This window comes from Pristiophorus japonicus, chromosome 5 (assembly GCF_044704955.1).
Source record: "Pristiophorus japonicus isolate sPriJap1 chromosome 5, sPriJap1.hap1, whole genome shotgun sequence".
Lineage (NCBI taxonomy): Eukaryota > Metazoa > Chordata > Chondrichthyes > Pristiophoridae > Pristiophorus > Pristiophorus japonicus.
The window spans coordinates 45,899,290-45,918,469 of record NC_091981.1 but is presented as its reverse complement, the minus strand read 5'-3'; the positions used below and the strand labels follow the sequence as shown (position 1 = coordinate 45,918,469).

Genomic DNA, 19,180 nt, shown 5'->3' with positions numbered 1-19,180 from the left:
CAATGATTAAAAAGTGCTAACACAAACTTGATTTGCAAAAATTCACAACGGAGCAGATTACTTGGTGCGTGATAGTGGGGTTTTTAGACATGTTATTCCTGGCTTTATCTGCAGTTAAGTCTGTCAGAAATCATCCCATTAAGGTGCCAGCGTCCTCATTAATATCCAGTGTTTTGCCTGTGGCAAATTATTGGCCCAGAATTTGCTGGAAAAATAATGGTGAGTTCATGGCAATTTGTGACGAGGAAGAGGTACACCGTGAGTTACGAATTGCCACAAATTGCTGGACGATCTACCGTTCGCCTCGCGAAAACCGCTCCTCGCCGTCAAGCTCCTCATGGGTGTCAGGAAATTGCTTGATTTGCGCCGTCAATACGAATTAAACTTGCTGCGGAAAGTTAGGGTTGATATTTCATTTCATAAGGACCCTGTTCATGGGGTGATTTATGGCACTCTACCTTGGAGGCCCAGAAAGGGAACAATTGAAACTGTGGAGTCTCACTCCTGCAGGTAGTAAATTGTTCCGATAGGTTTCTAAAATGTAATATTTTAAAAATTGTACTTTTCTCTTTTTTTCTCTCTTAATCCAATCGTTTTTTCCCTCTCTTTATTTCTTTCTGTAGCTAATTTGACTCCAATTTGCCCTATTTCCTTCTCTATTGCTCGCTCGGTTTCTTTCTCTATCCTTAAATTTAATTGGTTAAGGAGAGAGACTGTCAGTCCCATCGTTCAGGAGGTCCCAGATGCCCATTCACCTCATTTGCAGCAAATTGTGGCACAAAAATAATTGTAGTTGAAGAGTAAGGAAAAGCACCTAGCTCACGCCGCTGGCCGAGAGATGTCCCGCTCCAGCAAGTTCTGGGCCCATTTCTTTTAATGCATTTTTACTCCCTTTCAGTTCTTCACGACAAATGCATACATGTGTCAGAAAGACATAAATTGTACATAGTCAAAACTTTACAAACTTCAGCGGCAAATAAAATACTAATTAGAAACCGGAAACTGTTAACACAGCCATAGTTATTCATAACTTTACATTATCTGGCAGATGTATTACCTACATGTAGATACTTGCATACACATGATCTAGCAGTACATAGTGCAAACTTCAGCATGTTATTTAACTCTGGGAACCATTCCAGCTTCCCTTGGAGTTGTTGGCATAGAAACAGTAGAGACACCAGCAGTGAAGATCCAGCAACTCTCATGTATCTGAATCCTAGAAGGCAATTTCTTGATGTGAATGGCATCTTACTTTATTCTGCAGGTTTTTAAAAAGACCATTCTTCCCTAGTTATATATAAAAAAATAGTATATACACCTGCCTATTCAGATTTGGTGTGTACATCTGTTTCAAGGCATTAACGCAGAAATAAACCTGGCAAATGGGAATGAAGGTTATGTTTGGGAAATGCTCAGCTTACAGGCATGGTTTTGGTATACGCCCATTGTCAGTAATAGCTAACCTCTAGCTATATGGATTATGCCATATAGATTGGAATACATCATTAGGATGTCATTTTAGACTTTGATAATTCTTTTAATTTACAGGCCTCAGGCTTTACGATGTTTAATCCCCCCACATACCCTCTTTCCATTTCCCATTCCAACTTCCTGCTCCGTCCCACATCAGCTTGAAACATTGAAGAGATGTTGCAAGGAAGAGACAAAGAAAAAAGGGGGGTGGAGAGAGAGTCAGATGGACAGATAGATAGAGGGTGGAAATAGTAGTGAGGTAGAGAGAGATGTTTTATGGTACCAAAATCTTAAAGCTTGGAAAATTTTCGCAATATCACCTTTATTAGATATTTCACCATGAGGGGGTCCCTTGCTCTGGCACCAAGGCCCAGAGTGCTTTCACTCTCTCGGCACTGGAAACATTCACCTTCCCAGCATTCAGACTGAGATACTAGCGTGTCCAATGAGGGCGATATCTATGGTCTGGGCCCACTCCTCCATCTAATGAAGAATGTGCAGCTTGCTCTCTTTCTCAGCACCACTGCTAGAACTGGGCTTCCTTTGGTCTCGGAAGTATTTTCAAGAGATGATGCAGTGCACCTGCTTATTGTCATAATGAAAAATAACAGTCTAGCTTTTAGTGGTGTATGACATGGAACCACATTTTGATCTGGCCATTACTTTAAAATGAAATTGCCTCTTCCAGTGAACATAACAAGACCAACTAACTTCGAGAGGTAGATCCAAGAAACATTTTTAGGCTCATTAGAAGGCTGCCTGCCATCATGTGTTGAGAATATGAAGATATTACTGCTAATATTTGGGTCAGATTAGGCTTTTGAGCACCTACCATCATTCACATACTTGCTATATGTGGTTCAGAAGTTCTTGTCAAGATTGGGTTTCCACTCGGGTGTGGCGTGGACTTTCAGGAGGTTTGGTTCTCGGACGTTCTCAGATATTTTAGAATGGTTGGAGAACTCTCCCACTTTTCCTCTAGGTTCCCTCACCTAGACTTGTTTGCTGTAGATAGTCTCTTCATGTCATGGAATAAGGAGTTCCTGTTTGTCTTTTCAGCCTTCCCTTTGATCTCTTTACATTCTAATAAAGGCCAGTAGACAGTGGACAAAAATCCTATTGTGAATATTAGATTGGTCCAAACAATATGTGTTGCTGGATCTTTCTGAGCTGCAGTAATAGCTTCTTTAGAGATACAACCTGTTATCTTAGGAGCAGGACACATATCCTAATCAGAGTCTCGACTATTGACATCCTGGCAACGTCCAAATACTTGAACTTTGATAGTATTGTCTGTTCTTGTTGTTCTTCCAAGAAATTAGGTAACTCAAATGGTTTGATCAACTGCATCAAGCTAAATCAACTGATGCTATCTTCTGCCCCTTCATCTTCTTGAACACCTTCAATTCCCCTATGGTTCTGGGTTGAAACCTGCGTTTCAAGTCAGTTTATTTTCTTTCCATGTTCTTTGAATTTATGATGTTGGGCAAGGCTGGCATTGACCCCAAACTGGAATAGTAATTGGAGTATTTATGATAACAGAACACAGGACTTGATAAAAAGTTCCTATTTACTATTGTCTTTTAAAAAAATTGTACGATTATAACAGTCATTGTAAATCATTGATTTTGATGCAAAATAATTCAAAAAGAGGAATCGCAAGGCTGAAAGCTACATAGCAAATTTGAGACCAGTAACTGCACAATATGAAGCACAGCTGATAAACTCAGAATCACACTATGGGTTACACATTACACTGTGTGCATACGTGCTTATTTGCACCAGCAGTTATGTTTGACTATTCCGTGTTCCAGCCCCTCAGGATGAGATCCAAGCCCCCACCGCCCCCCCCCCCCCCCCCCCCCCCCAGTGACTTGTTTGTCTGAAGACATTAAGTTACTTCATGTAGACACCACCCTCGGGTTAAAGAAACATAATTTATTGCTAACACAGCCTTTTCACATTTACTGGAAAAAAATTAAGACTATAAAGTCTGCTTGAACACATCAAACCCATTCTTGTTTATTAAAATGCATTCCTACCCAATTATGAGCAGTTATATTATAATATTGATTTAAATAAAGAATCCTAGAACAACTTCTAAACAGTGAAAGAAAAGCTTGTTTGGTGTATTTTTTTGCCAGAGAGAGAGCTTGAGAATCTTAGCGTTCAGAATAAAGCTCGCATAACAGTAATAACATCTGGCATTGTTATACGACCCTTTGGGATGTCGTACAATCAGTGCAACAGTTCAAATCAGCCCCAATGTGGCTGTAATTCGCTACCAGCAGCGGATGTTACTGCGAGCGTTGGAACGTATTCTGGAACTAATTTAATGCCAGGCTTCGGGTTGGATTCTAACAATATGGAAAATCTTTGTTTCTATCAGGATTACATGCTTTAAAAAATCGGATAGTTATGTACAGTATGCAGACTGTTGATAATACGGAGTCACCTTCTAGTTGGTAAAATGACTGATGAGTAATTATGCTTGTTAAATAGTCCCTGGTTACTTTGCATATGGTTTATTTCACTGTTTGTGACACTGTGAATATGAATGTTCAGTCTGTGTGTGATCTGTGCACTGGGAATTCTAACCTTTAGCTTGGAGGAGTGTTGCAAACTTGCATTGTTAAAAGATGAGGCAAAGACTAAAGAGCAGTACAAATTACTTGAAAGGTTTAAAAGTACTCTTTACTGAAATTTATTATCACCAAATCGCAGAGTAATAAATGTAGATGCCTGCATTAACACACTTCAATCCTGCCATGCATAATTTCTTCAATAAATCCATTACAGAGCATCGGCTAGATCAATTCCATGTACAATTAATCAAATCCTATCGATATACTCCTTTCCAGGTAACCACTCCATGTACAATTAATTAAATCCCATTCAGCCTCTTCCTGAGGTTCCCACCATCACAGAAGCCAGTCTTCAGCCAATTTGATTCACTCCACATGATATCAAGAACTAGCTGCGCCTCTAGCCAAGTTGTTCCAGTATGGCTACAACACTGGCATCTACCCGACAATGCGAAAAATTGCCCAGGTATATCCTGTCCACAAAAAGCAGGACAAATCCAATCTAGCCAATTACCGCCCCACAGTCTACTCTCAATCATCAGCAAAGTGATGGAAGGTGTCGTCAACAGTGCTATCAAGCGGCATTTACTCACCAATAACTGGCTCACTGATGCCCAGTTTAGGGTCCGCCGGGACTACTCGGCTCCAGAGCTCATTAAAGCCCTGGTCCAAACATGGACAAAGGAGCTGAATACCAGAGGTGAGGTGAGAATGACTGCCCTTGACACCGAGGCAGCATTTGACCAAGTGTGGCATCAAGGAACCGTAGTAAAATTGAAGTCAATGGGACTATGGGGAATACTCTCCACTGGCTGGAACCATACCTAGCACAAAGGAAGTTGGTTGTGGTTGTTGGAGGCCAATCATTTTAGCCCCAGAACATCGCTGTAGGAATTCCTCACGGCAGTGTCCTTAGCCCAACTATCTTCAGCTGCTTCATCAATGACCTTCTCTCCGTCATAGGGTCAGAAGTGGGGATGCTCACTGATGATTGTGCAGTGTTCAGTTCCATTTGGAACTCCTCACATAATGAAGCGGTTCATGCCGCATACAACAAGACCTGTACGACATTCAGGCTTGGGCTGATAAGTGGCAAGTAATATTCGCCCCAGACAAGTGCCAAGCAATAACTATCTCCAACAAGAGAGAGTCTAACCACTGTCCCATGACATTCAATGGCATTACCATCACCAAATCACCCACCATCAACATCTTGGGGGTCACCATTGACCAGAAATTTAAGTGGACCAGCCACATAAATACTGTGGCTACAAGAGCAGGTCAGAGGCTGGGTATTCTGCGGCAAGTGATTCATCTCCTGACTCCTCAACTCCTCAAAGCCTTTCCATTGTCTACAAGGCACAAGTCAAGAATGTGATGGAATATCTCCACTTTCCTGGATGAATGTAGCTCCAACAACACTCAAGAAGCTCGACACCATCCAGGACAAAGCAGCCCGCTTGATTGGCATCCCATCCACCACCTTAAATATTCACTACCTCCTCCACCGGTGCACCGTTGCTGCAGTGTGGACCATCTACAACACGCACTGCAGCAACTTCTCGAGCTTCTCTGACAGCACTTCCCAAACCTGTGACCTCTACCATCTAAAAGGACAAGTGCAGCATGTGCATGGGAACACCATCACCTCCAAGTTTCTCTCCAAGTCACACACCATTCTGACTTGGAGATATATCGCCGTTCCTTCATTGTCGCTGGATCAAAATCCTGGAACTCCATTCCTATCAGCACTGTGGGAGTACCTTCACCACATGGACTAGCGGTTCAAGAAGACGGCTCACCGCTACCTTCTCAAGGACAATTAGGGATGGGCAATAAATGCTGGCCTTGCCAGTGCCACCCACATCCCATGAACGTAAAAATAACCTCCATGTGCAATTAATCAAATCACATCCATATACTCCTTCCCAGATAACCACTCCATGTACAATTATTCCATCACTGTTCTCCATGTACTTACTAGTCTGGTACTCTGTCCATACACAGTAAACAACACGGTGGTGTCTCACTGGGCCACCATTTCAGCTGTAAACAGCACAGTGGTGTCACCCAATGTTAATAACTGTCATAGTGTAAGTTGTTCAGCCATGCAGTATGTTATGCATGTTCACATAAATTCCATGTTCTATCTGTGAATAGCTAGGAATACTATATTATTTAATCTTAGAATAGCATAGTAACATCTCATCAGAACTTGAGTACACCTGAGGGGAATTTCATAATAATCATTTGATTTGATTCATTTTGCTGTGCGCTTCAGTGAATGGGAGGTGGTGCAAGTAACAACCATAAAAAATAATTGCTTGAAAACTATTGATGGTATTGTTTGTTAAACAAGGATTAAATGATCAGTTTGGCAGCAAATTACATGATAGTCACTAATAAATCCAATAAAGAATTCAGGAGAAACTTCTTTACTCAGAGAGTGGTTAGAATGTGAAACTTGTTGCCACAGGGAATAGTTGAGAACAATAGCATGGATGCATTTAAGGGACAGCTAGATATGTACATGCGGGAGAAAGCAATAGAAGGATATGCTGATGGGATTGGATAAAGAAGGGTTGGAGGAAACTTGTCTGGACCATAAACACCGGCATAGACCAGTTGGGGCAAAGTGGCCTGTTTTTGTGCTGTAAATTCTATGTAAAATGTATGGAAAGCCAGCTCCCAATAATTGAGCACTATCTTAGGTTTTTTCTCAAGTTCAAGTATATAACTTGCTTTTGGAGGTGGGAACACAGATTTCGAAGTGCAGTCACAACATTCTGTTTTTTACAGAGCTGTCCGCATTCCTTGGATTCTGAATCCCAAGGGTGCCTCTCCCTTTTCTTCATGCGCCTTGACTTTGCTTAGCAAAGAAACCAAAAGTAATGGAATGAATGTTTCCCTTTTTAAAAAAAAATACAATTTCTTATTTTTAAAATAAGGGGAGGCAGATCTCAACCATATTGTCTGGCACTGTTAATGAACATGTTTTCTTTCAATATTACAGGTTGCACCATTAATTAAGGAGAGGATGATGAAGAAAGGCAGTATGATGGTGGGTTACCAACCTCATCGTGACAAAGTCAACTTCTTCCGTCAAATCATCATCAGCCCCCTGGTCAGCCGCGAGGATATGGACTTTATTCTCAATGAGATTGACAGCCTGGGGAAGGACTTGTAATTTGGGTTTAAAGCATAGATGTTAAGATATGTTTACAGTTACAGTATGTTTACTAGAAAGAGTTTGAAATTGTTCAGGGTTTAGTTTAGAAAACAGGACAAAACTAACTTGTACCGTACTCATTTTAGCATGAAGAAAATTAACTTTGATGAAGCAGACTACGCCTTTCAGAACACATATACTTGCTTATTTTGCAGAACAAATCACGAGGCTTAGTGGACTCTTGCTGAAATATTTCTGACCTATATTTATATTCAATTACTGTTAGCAAATGTTATAGTATAAATGTCCGTGCAGAAATTTTTGTGTACACCTTTGCTATCCTGTGTGTGCCTGAACTTTGAAAGAAAAACTGACCACCTATTGAATTTACCTACTGCTTATGAAATCATCTCCCTGTAGCTCTATGGCTCCCGCCTTGATCAGCTCCTTTACTCGAAACAATTGTTTTGTTGCTAGAGCCATCTTAACCCAAAATATAGGTAATTCCAGTGTGAGTCATGGAGAAAGGACGAGCTTGAAATTATTTCATTGCCCCATGGACTTCAAATTTTAATTCTGTATAGTGGCCAGGCTCCAATTCAGCATAGTACTTAATTTAGTTTGCTTTTCTATTTAGTTGTGAAGCTAAATTCCCATCCTACCTCTGTGACTTGGCAATGGAATAAATGTAATTGTGGGGCCAAGAAAACACAGTCGATTTTGTTCTTCCTCCCGACTGTGGAAATTTGCAGGTGGTGGCTAGTTTGGGAGAGCACGTGTAAGCATCTTACTTCACATACATGGGAGACCTGAACCAAATGATGCTTTATCTTATTTTATGGAAGAACCAGCACGCAAGGCCAAGGACCATAATCCAGCAGTAGGAAGGAAGATGAGGCAAATCAGGAAAATATATCATCAATATTACTGGCACGGGAAAAAAAAACAGTCATTCATTTGGTCGGAATATCAGTTTAGCATTTGAGAAAAGTAAAAATTATTGCTTAGCATAATGTGTGTTGTCAGTCACAAGAACAATTATAAGCTTGTCAACTTGCGTTCCTTATGTAAAGAAGACAGCTAGGGCTACTAGAGTATGCCAACTGTGCAATATTAAATAGGTACAGCTTTGTGACACACAGTATATTGCCACTGCACTGATAGTAGCAGTGAGGTAGTTGTCACATTAAGCAAAAATGCAAGGTCGCTTCAGTTAATTCTTGGAGTTATTCCTGCAGCTTACTAGATATCTTACAGAGAAACAATTTGCTTTGCACATGTACATTTTTAAGGAGTGATATAAAATATCTCTTAAAGAGACACTTTCTGGCCAGCAAGGCTGGAATTTCTGTTTGTAAACACCCCTCCCCGGGCTGATAGTCATCCAAACGTACAGGTATCTAAGTGCCTGCCTGAGATTCCAATAATGGTACTTCTGAAGGTTTTGAACTGCATGCTTTTTACCTAGAATTTTTATTTCAAAGCTTTCAAAAGTAGCTTTTATTTGGAAAGATCACTCCAGACTAAGAGCGCTGCTATGCGAGATTATGCTGTTTCTTATTAGTGAAATGCGTAGCCTGTAATAAGGTATTATTATGCCATGATGGCTCACCCTTTCCATAAAACGACAGAGCTCCTTTAAAACAATAATTTTATCTGTGTAATATAAACTGTTTTTCATTGGCCTAGTGCTAGGCTATATATTTCTTACTTTGATCTGCTAAGATCATTCTGGAGGTGTGACCTTATATCGAAACATTCTGCGGATAAGCATACAGGTCAGGATAACGATGGGCCAGGATAAAGATGAGAAAATGTTCCCCGCAATCTTACTCCTAAGTTTGGCTTCTATTTCTGAATGAAGTTAAAGGCCTTCCCAGTGACAATAGGGCTGGCTTACAAAAGACAAGATTTCACATAGACATTTTCTTTCAGCATTATTTTTGTAAGAGTTCTCTGTTTTATTTAAACAGCACATTTATTTTTCATGGGGCTTGTTCTATTTATTACAATATATTCTGTGATAGGGGATCCTTTTTTTAGTTTTTTTAAAAAAGGTTTTCTGGAGTGTTCAGTTGTTGAATGTACTGTAGTCTGCATTAGGGATATGTGTGGGTGTCGGTGGAGCTGCAAAAGGCAAGAGACTTGTGGCGCGGGTGGGAGGTGGCAGCGAACAAATTAATGTAAAAAAATTTAAGAATGTATTTACTTGCAGCCTGGTAATTTAAGCAGTATATTACCCATGCATGTAATGTGTGTGTGTCTGTGTATTTATAAGTGTAATATGTTATATACACCTCACCGTTATATGAAATCATTCGTGAGAACACTCTGTTATAAGGCCAATGATTCTCTGCCCCACAGATATTCAATTCCATGCTTCCTTATTAAGATATTCCCTTTAATCTGCAACATTCGGGGCTCTGTAGAAATGGCATTATATGGGTGTAGTGTATATGTGATACTTCCAACACACAGAGACACAAATGATGGTCGCAAATATAACACTATTATTAAATAGAAGTTGCCACAATGGTCATTAACTCTAAGGGCAAGGAAGTCTTCCATTAAAAACTAACAGTAGGGGATGTCAAGATATGATGTGATTTCATTTTACTGACAGGAAAATGTAATGGGAACGAATCAGTAAAGTTATCTTTTATACCTCAAATTATTCAGTCAGTGAAGTTCATTTCAGCGCCGGCAGCAGAAACACCAGTTGGTGAATTTGGAGGTGAAAGTTCTGCAATGTTTGAGTGTAGGTTTTGTCAGATAATTAATTGCAGATTTAAAAATTCAAACCACTAATGGAAAAGGGTGCAGAACATGAAGTTTGAAGATGAGAATTCACCCCAAAACTCTACCATAAATTAGAATCTTTTTTATGTTTCAAATGCTCAATATTTCAGGCTTCAGGCCTCTTTAGCTCTGGAACTTCAACCTTTTCTGAATAGAAAGACAATTCCATCTTCTAATGACATTCTTAATAAATCTTGTTAAGAAATTAGTCAGTTTAAAAGGACAGTATCCTGTTTATTGGTTTTGATTAGTTGGGCTCACAAGCCATCAGAATGCCATCTCTTTATGTACCTCAGCTTTGATCTAACATTCCTATTATTTTCTCTCTAAAATACTAGATCAAGATTATTTGCACTGGAGAGATTAGATTCCATCTCTTCTGACATTTACGAGAGAAAAAAATTCCTCTTAAAGTCTCTTTTACCTGTCCCACCAAAAAAAAAATCAGATTTCAACAGTGAGAGAGGTTTTTTTTATCCAGGGGAGAAACTGCTAAGATAATATGAGAGAGGGATACTGATGTCTGGTGAAGTATTGGTCGCCACTGTCCATTCGTTTTTATTCTGACCTTTAACAGACATCAGTGGTTATATTTACATGAAATTATTCTGTTATCGCTTATTGATAAACATGTTGAATTGCTTTTGTTGTTATCCTGTTGAGAAATTGTGATAACTGTTCGTTAAATAGCACGCAGGATTTATTGATAATAATATGGTTGCCTGCATATCCATGGCAATGGGGAAAAAAGAACAATCGATTGGTAAATTTTATCGTAGAATTTGTTAACATTTTTGACAGAACTTACTGATAAATCAATTGATTTGGGTTCTTAAGAAGTCCATCCTAGACACCAAGCAGGAGGACTTTAATTGATTGCTGTTTATAGCTAAAATTGTAACTGCAAGTCCAAAGAACATGTTTTTGATTCCGCCACAAGCAACAAACTTGATGCTGAAAAGGTTGGAAAAATTAGCAATGTTTGAATCACATCAGCCAACATCATGTCAATAGAGCCTGTGATTGGTCAGTCCCCACTAGGGTTGCCAACTCTCCAGGATTGTCCTGGAGTTTCCAGGAATTGAAGATTAATCTCTAGGACACTACTGCTAACAACTCTAGAGAAAAATCATAGAACCAATAATGCGTGATGTTTTTAAAATTAAAAATTCTTTGAACACTTTTGTTTACTATTTCTAAAAATATTTAACGTGGGAATAAAGGCTGACTGACAGTCAAGAATCATCTAATCAGGTAACAAAGAGTCAGTTCACTTTCCAATTGGCCGGGAAGGTGGTGCACTGTGATCATGGGCGTGTTGAGGTGGGGCGGTTAGAGGCAGGAGGTCATGTGATGACACCCCCAGGAATATGTCCAGCCAGAGTTGGCAATCCTAGTCCCTTCCCTACCAATTAGGTCAGCATTTTTATAGGTGTTGCTAGCTGTCAATAAATTTACTAACCTTCAGTTTAATGGGGAAAAATACATTTATGGTAACAAATAAAACTGAAAAATCATCAATTGAAAAAAACAAATCTGAGCGTTGAATTTTACAGAACAAACGAGGTCACTTGATTTATTTTCTCTAACACTCCAAGTGTGTGTTGTGTAGTGTGCTGCTTTTACACTTGATATGGAGTCACTGAAAAAAGTACAAACATTTGCCAGTAGACGACACTGCATTTGAAAGTCAAGCTGCTTATGAAGTGATTGTTAACTGTATTGTAGTGCTACTTATCTCCTAGTTACATTGTGCTGTTACTTGTGGTATCAGTGTTTAATTGTCTGCCATGTGATGCTGGACTACACTGAGTCACTCTAGTGACAGGGCAAGAGTGAAACCTTACAGTGACTTTCCTATATGCGGTGGAGTTTCAGGATTATTTTACATAATGCAACATTGTCGGTGTTTTGGACCATTTAATCTAAAGTAGAATCAAGACATCAAAATGTAACTTAGATTTTTTTACACTTAACTTATTGGGCTGAATGTACTTGAATTAGACTTGAGGTGATAACTGTTATGTTTCGACGTAAAAAGGTACATTTTCTGTATTTAATGCAGTGAAATAAAGAATCAAACAATAATCTAATTAGTTTACATTCACTCGTGTCTTCTGTTTTGTGCAGAGAAATTGTCGCATTTTATATCTTTGGGGTTTGAGAGAAACCTATCGTTCTGAGCTGGGCAATTGTTCCTGCAAAGGTTCCTCCACCCGTGTCTGCAGGATCACTGCTGGTGTACCCTAAAATTCTGTCCTTGCTTCATTCTACTCCTCATTCGTATGTCATTGCTTGGTGACATTATTTGCAAGCATGTGATCACCTGCCATAGTTGTGTTAACCGTACCCAACTTCACCTCTCCACCACCATCTTTGATTCCATGTCTATGATGTTAAACTCCAAGTTGTGGATGAGTCAGAAGATCTTGTGATTCAGAAAGGGAAAGCCTGAAGCATTCTGTCCACCCACTGCTAGGCACTGCATGACCTAGCTCCCAATCCCTCTCCCTTCCCACTCGAGCTTTATTTTGCTCAACTCCGAGCTGAGCTTCAAATTCTACATCCACTCCATCACCAACCCTGTCTACTACCAACTCGGGAACATCGCCACGCTCTGCCCTTACCTCGCCCCACTACTTTAAATCGCGTATCTGCACCTTTTGCTCCAATACCACCCTGACTGGTCTCCTTAGTTCTGTCTTACACAAATTCCAATTCAAGCAGAACTCCATCATCCGCTTCCTATCCCATACAAGACTCCATCAGTCCATTCCTCACCAACCTCCCATCGATTTCTCAACCCACAGCACATCAATTTCTCAATTCTTGTCATCGTTTTCAAATTCCTCCTCCACGATCTCGCCTGACCCTATCTCTTCTGCCTCCTCCAACCCTACATCCCCATGCACACCCAACTCTGGCCTCACTGTACATTCTCCTTTTTCTGCTCTAACATCATTGGGTCTTTGCCCAGCACTCTGGAACTCCCTCCCTAAACCCTTACATCTTGCTGCATCATTCCCCTTCGACGCCTCCTTAAATTGAAACTCTTTGACGGGGATTATGGTCATTTCCCCCTCTTGCTACTGTTGGTGGCCTTAGACCCAACTGTACAGCATCTTGGGATATGTTTCAATGTTAAACACACAAAATAAATGAAAATCTTGTTGCAGTTGAAGATTTTTTACTTGCTGTCAATTGACTGTCACTATTTTTTACAACGGGGTATTTGCACAGAATTTCAAGGGAGTCAGTAATTTCTGAATGGGAAACAAACAGTAACCTAAATTAGGTGTGATGCATTGTTGCCATGAAAATATTATTGTTGGAAGGGGCTACAGAAGTTACAGGGTATATAGGAGATGATGTCCCTCTGCCTAATGGCCCGTGTGCAGCTGGCTCCATGGTGTTCGGCAGGGAAAACTGAAGCACGGATCAGTAACCCAAAGTCTCCGCCCACTTTGCATTTGATATTTAAATTTGATGTAAATGAAAATGATGTCACAATGCCTCCCACATTATTTTTCTGGGATGGCTGCGAAGAGGATCATCCAGAGGTTGCAGATCTGAGAAGGGGGCTGACTGCCAACAACCCATTTAAACCTGCACAAGGCTGAGTTTCAACATTTTATTGGCCAGTGAGGAAAATGCCGCTTTTGACAGGAGCCAGAAGGCACAGAACCCCGTGGGCATTTGCACTAGTGCTGCTCTTTCAGAAATGTTCAACTTCCGACAACCGAATATCAAAAAACAAACTAGTCCTAGAAGCAGTATCTTTAGCTACTAAAAAGCTCATGGAATGTCCAAGTCAAGGGTTGCTGCAGGATGAATAAACTTGTCAATAGTCCCGACCGTCTGACTGGACAAGTAAATTAATTTGCCTGTAGTAGGGCATGGGTTTTAGGAGATAGAAGCACACCACCTGAATTAACCAAAATTATTTGAGGTAACTGAAGTATCAAATTAAGTAGCTGGTTTGAAAACTTGGTAATAGAATGTAAGTGATGATAATTGGAAAAAGTTTTGATGGGTATGGGAGGAATGAATATTGGAATCCTACAGTGCCTCTCTCTGGGTCCCGGGCTATTTAATCACCAATAAGATAGAGAAGCCCTCTTAATATAAGAATTGCTCTTGGCACAAGTCTATGTGACCAGGGGATGATTTAAGGGGGATTGGTAGCATTCAAAGCAATCTGGAGCAATTAAGTGGATGGGCAAAAAAGTAGATTTCAACATAGATAAATGTAAATTATGCACATTAGAATATGAAACATATCCACAATCAATTGGCAAAAGTGGAAAATGAAAGGATTTGGGAAAAAAATAAATAGACCATTCACTGAAAGAATCCAGTTGAGGATATTTTGAAATAATGCATCTCAATGCATTTGATCACAATTCTGAACAGATTCTATTAAATCTGTCTTAATGATTGCGCTCGACGTTCCAAAATATTGTGCCAATGTTTTTTTTGATTCGTTCATGGGATGTGGGCATCGCTGGCAAGGCCAGCATTTATTGTCCATCCCTAATTGCCTTTGAGAAGGTGATGGTGAGCCGCCTTCTTGAACCGCTACAGTCCGTGTGGTAAAGGTCCTCCCATAGTGCTGTGAGGGAGTTCCAGGATTTTGACCCAGTGACGATGAAGGAATGGCGATATACTTCCAAGTCAGGATGGTGTGTTACTTGGAGGGGAACTTGGAGGTGGTGGTGTTCCCATGCATCTGCTACACTTGTCCTTCGAGATGATAGAGGTCACAGGTTTGTGAGGATCTGCCGAAGAAGCCTTGGTGAATTGCTACAGTGCATCTTTTAGATGGTCCACACTGCAGCCACGGTGGTGGGGGGGAGTGAATGTTTAAGGTGGTGATGGGGTGCCAATCAAGCGGCCTGCTTTGTTCTGGATGGTGTCGAGTTTCTTGAGTGTTGTTAGAGGGGACCTGGGTGTCATGGTACATCAGTCATTGAAAGTTGGCATGCAGGTACAGCAGGCGGTGAAGAAGGCAAATGGTATGTTGGCCTTCATAGCTAGGCGATTTGATTATAGGAGCAGGGAGGTCTTACTGCAGTTGTACAGGGCTTTGGTGAGGCCTCACTTGGAATATTGTGTTCAGTTTTGGTCTCCTAATCTGAGGAAGGATGTTCTTGCTATTGAGGGAGTGCAGCGAAGGTTCACCAGACTGATTCCCAGGATGGCAGGACTGACATATGAGGAGAGACTGGATCGACTGGACCTGTAGTCACTGGAGTTTAGAAGAATGAGAGGGGATCTCATAGAAACATATAAAATCCTGATGGGATTGGACAGGTTAGATGCAGGAAGAATGTTCCCGATGTTGGGGAAGTCCAGAACCAGGGGACATAGTCTAAGGATAAGGGGTAAGCCATTTATGACTGAGATGAGGAGAAACTTCTATTGTGTTCCGAACACAGATGAGGCTGCACACAGGGAGGTTAAAGTAACAGTGACCTCAGTCTTTAATAAGACACTCCAGAGTGAGGAACAGGCCTTAGGGCCGGCTTATATACAGTGCTCACAAGGGATGCTGGGCTCCCTTGGGACTTCAGGGGATAAGCTCCCTGGTGGCGGAACATGGGAGTGCATGCTTTACAGATACACAACATCACTCCCCCCTGCACAAAGTCAAAGTGAAAACTATTTACAAGGTGAGGTGGTCGGGAGCCTTTCTTTCCCTGGTGGACCGCCTTGGTACAAATGTCTGTTCTGGTGTGTTGGCTGTGCCCTCGCTAGGCTGGCATGTTGTTGGCCCTGCAGGGCTGCTAGGTGAGTCTGGCCTTGCTGGGCTGTTGGGTGTGATGGTTTCGATTTCCTGGTCCAGCGTGGTGTCGTTGATCCTTTGGTGTGTGTTACGGACTTGAAAAAGGTGGTGTCTGCTGTGGGTTGTTCAGGGCAGCCTGTGAACCGCAGCCTCGTTTGGTCTAGGTGCTTTCTGCAAATTTGTCCATTGTCTAGTTTGACTACAAACACCCTATTCCCTTCTTTAGCTATCACCGTGCCCGCGATCCACTTGGGACCATGTCCATAGTTTAGCACATACACAGAGTCACTCAGATCAATTTCCCGTGTCATAGTGGCGCGATCATCATTTACATTTTGTTGCTGCCGCCTGCTCTCTACCTGATCATGCAGGTTGGGGTGAACCAGCGAGAGTCGGTTTTAAGTGTCCTTTTCATGAGTAGCTCAGCCGGTGGCACCCCTGTGAGCGAGTGGGGTCTCGTGCGGTAGCTGAGCAGTACTCGGGACAGGCAGGTTTGGAGTGAGCCTTCTGTGACTCGTTTAAGGCTCTGTTTGATAGTTTGTACTGCCCGCTCTGCCTGCCCATTGGAGGCTGGTTTAAACGGGGCCGAGGTGACCTGTTTGATCCCATTGCGGGTCATGAAATCTTTAAATTCGGCACTGGTGAAACATGGCCCGTTGTCACTGACCAGTATGTCAGGCAGGCCGTGGGTGGCAAACATGGCCCTCAGGCTTTCAATGGTGGTGGTGGCAGTGCTTCCCGACATTATTTCACATTCAATCCATTTGGAAAAAGCATCCACCACCACCAGGAACATTTTACCGAGAAACGGGCCCACATAGTCGAATGGATCCTCGACCATGGTCTGAAGGGCCAGGACCACAAACTTAGTGGTGCCTCTCTGGGCACGTTGCTCAACTGAGCACACACGCTGCATTGCCGTACACAGGACTCTAAGTCGGAGTCGATACCGGGCCACCACACGTGGGATCTGGCTATCGCTTTCATCATTACTATACCCGGGTGTGTGCTGTGGAGATCCGAGATGAACGTCTCCCTGCCCTTTTTGGTAGCACTACGCGGTTACTCCACAACAGGCAGTCTGCCTGAATGGACAGCTCGTCCTTTCACCACTGGAATGGCTTGATTGGCTCTTGCATTTCAACGGGGATGCTGGCCCAGCTCCCATGCAGTACACAGTTTTTTTACTAGGGACAGCAGAGGATCTTGGCTGGTCCAAGTCCTAATCTGGCGGGCCGTGACAGGTGATTTATCATTTTCAAACGCTTCCATGACCATCAACAAGTCTGCGGGCTGCGCCACCATCAACAAGTTTGCAGGCTGCGCCATTTCAACCCCCATGGTGGGCCGACTGAGAGCATCCACACAGTTCTTGGTGCCTGGCCTCTGGCGGATGGTATAGTTATTCGCTGATAGCGCGAGTGCCCGCCTTTGTATGCAGGCCGAGGCATTAGTATTTATCCCCTTGTTTTCAGCGAACGGGTGTGAGGGGCTTGTGATCGGTTTCCAGCTCAAATTTGAGGCCAAACAGGTAATGATGCATTTTCTTTACCCCGAACACAAACGCTAATGCCTCTTTCTCAATCATGCTGTCGGCCCTCTCGGCCTTAGACAAGCTCCTGGAAGCAACTTCCCCGTTACATTAGCTTGTTGTAATACACACCCGACTCCATACAACGACGCGTCACATGCTAGCACAAGTCTTTTACACGGGTTATACAATGCAAGCAGCTTGTTGGAGCATAAAATGTTTCTGGCTTTCTCAAAAGCAATTACTTGTTTTTTTCCCCATACCCAGTTCTCACCTTTGTGCAATAACATATGTAGGGGCTCTAAAAGGGTGCTTAACCCAGGTAGGAAGTTACCAAAATAGTTGAGTCCCAGGAACGACCGCAGCTCCGTGACGTTCTGTGGCCTGGGCACATTCCTGATAGCCTCTGTCTTGGCATCTGTGGGCCGAATGCCATCCGCCGTGATCTTTCTCCCCAAAAACTCCACTTCTGTTACCATGAAGACGCATTTCGACCTCTTCAGCCGCATCCTTATGCGATCCAGTCGCTGGAGGACCTCCTCCAGGTTTTATAGGTGCTCGACGGTGTCCCGACCCGTGACCAATATGTCGTCCTGAAAGACCACCGTGCGTGGTACCGATTTGAGTAGGCTCTCCATGTTTCTCTGGAAGATCGCTGCAGCTGATCAAATTCCAAACGGGCATCTGTTGTAGATGAACAGTCCCTTGTGCGTGTTGATGCAGGTGAGGCCCTTCGAAGACTCCTCCAGCTCCTGCGTCATGTAGGCCGAAGTCAGGTCGAGCATGGTGAACATTTTGCCTCCTGCCAGCGTCGCAAATAGATCGCCTTCCTTAGGTAGCGGGTATTGGTCCTGTAGCGAGAAACGATTAATAATTACTTTATAATCGCTGGAAATCCTGACCGTGCCATCACTTTTGAGTACTGGAACAATTGGGCTGGCCCACTCGCTGAATTCCACTGGGGAGATGATGCCCTCGCATTGCAGCCTGTCCAGCTCGATTTCCACTCTCTCCCTCATCATGTGAGGTACCGCTCGCGCCTTGTGGTGAATAGGTCATGCCTCTGGGACCAAGTGGATCCGCACCTTCGCCCCAGAAAAGTTTCCAATGCCTGGCTCAAAAAGGGAAGGAAATTTGTTAAGAACCTGGGTACATGAGGCCTCATCGACATGTGATAGCGCTCGGATGTCATCCCAGTTCCAGCGGATTTTGACCAGCCAGCTCCTTCCAAGCAGTGTGGGGTCATCGCCCGGGACAATCCAGAGTGGCAGTTCATGCACTGTGCCCTTGTAGGTGATCTTGACCATGGTGCTGCCCAGGACAGTGATAAGCTCTTTGGTGTACATTCTCAGTTTCATGTGGATGGGGCTCAGGGCTGGTCTGAGTGCCTTGTTGCACCACAGTCTCTCAAACATCTTTTTACTCAGTATGGACTGGCTTGCGCCAGTGTCCAATTCCATGGCTACGGGTAAGCCATTCAATTTTACATTTAGCATTATAGGTGAACATTTCGTCGAAAATGTGTGCACCCCGGGTACTTCAGCATCTGTCTCCTCGCTCTGAGGCTTGAAATTGCTTTGATCCACCATGGACCGATCTTCCTCTGCCACGTGGTGGTTGGCAGGTTTTGCAGAGCTTGCAGCTCGTTTGCAAGCTCATTAGAGGTGCCCCATTGTTCTTGCAAACATATCCTTTGAAGCGGCATGAATAGGCTGAATGGAAGCCTCCACAACGCCAACAAGGTGTGAATTGCCTTGCATTCATCCTTTGTTGGGGATTCTGAGTCATCTGGGTCACCTGAGGCCTGCTGGCAGTTGCAGACTCGTGGGTTCTGC

General features: G+C 42.7%; 1 protein-coding gene across 2 annotated transcripts in view; it reads left to right on the top strand.

The window, feature by feature from the left end:
- The window catches only part of LOC139264315 (acidic amino acid decarboxylase GADL1-like), a 158,441-nt gene extending 146,319 nt beyond the window's left edge, over nt 1-12,122 (top strand). For both annotated transcript variants that reach the window (XM_070880582.1, XM_070880581.1), the window contains one exon: nt 7,075-12,122. In XM_070880582.1, the coding sequence (XP_070736683.1) occupies nt 7,075-7,248 (174 nt within the window). In that variant the 3' untranslated portion in view covers nt 7,249-12,122. The remainder of the gene's footprint in view (nt 1-7,074) is intronic.
- Nucleotides 12,123-19,180: the final 7,058 nt, after the last annotated feature.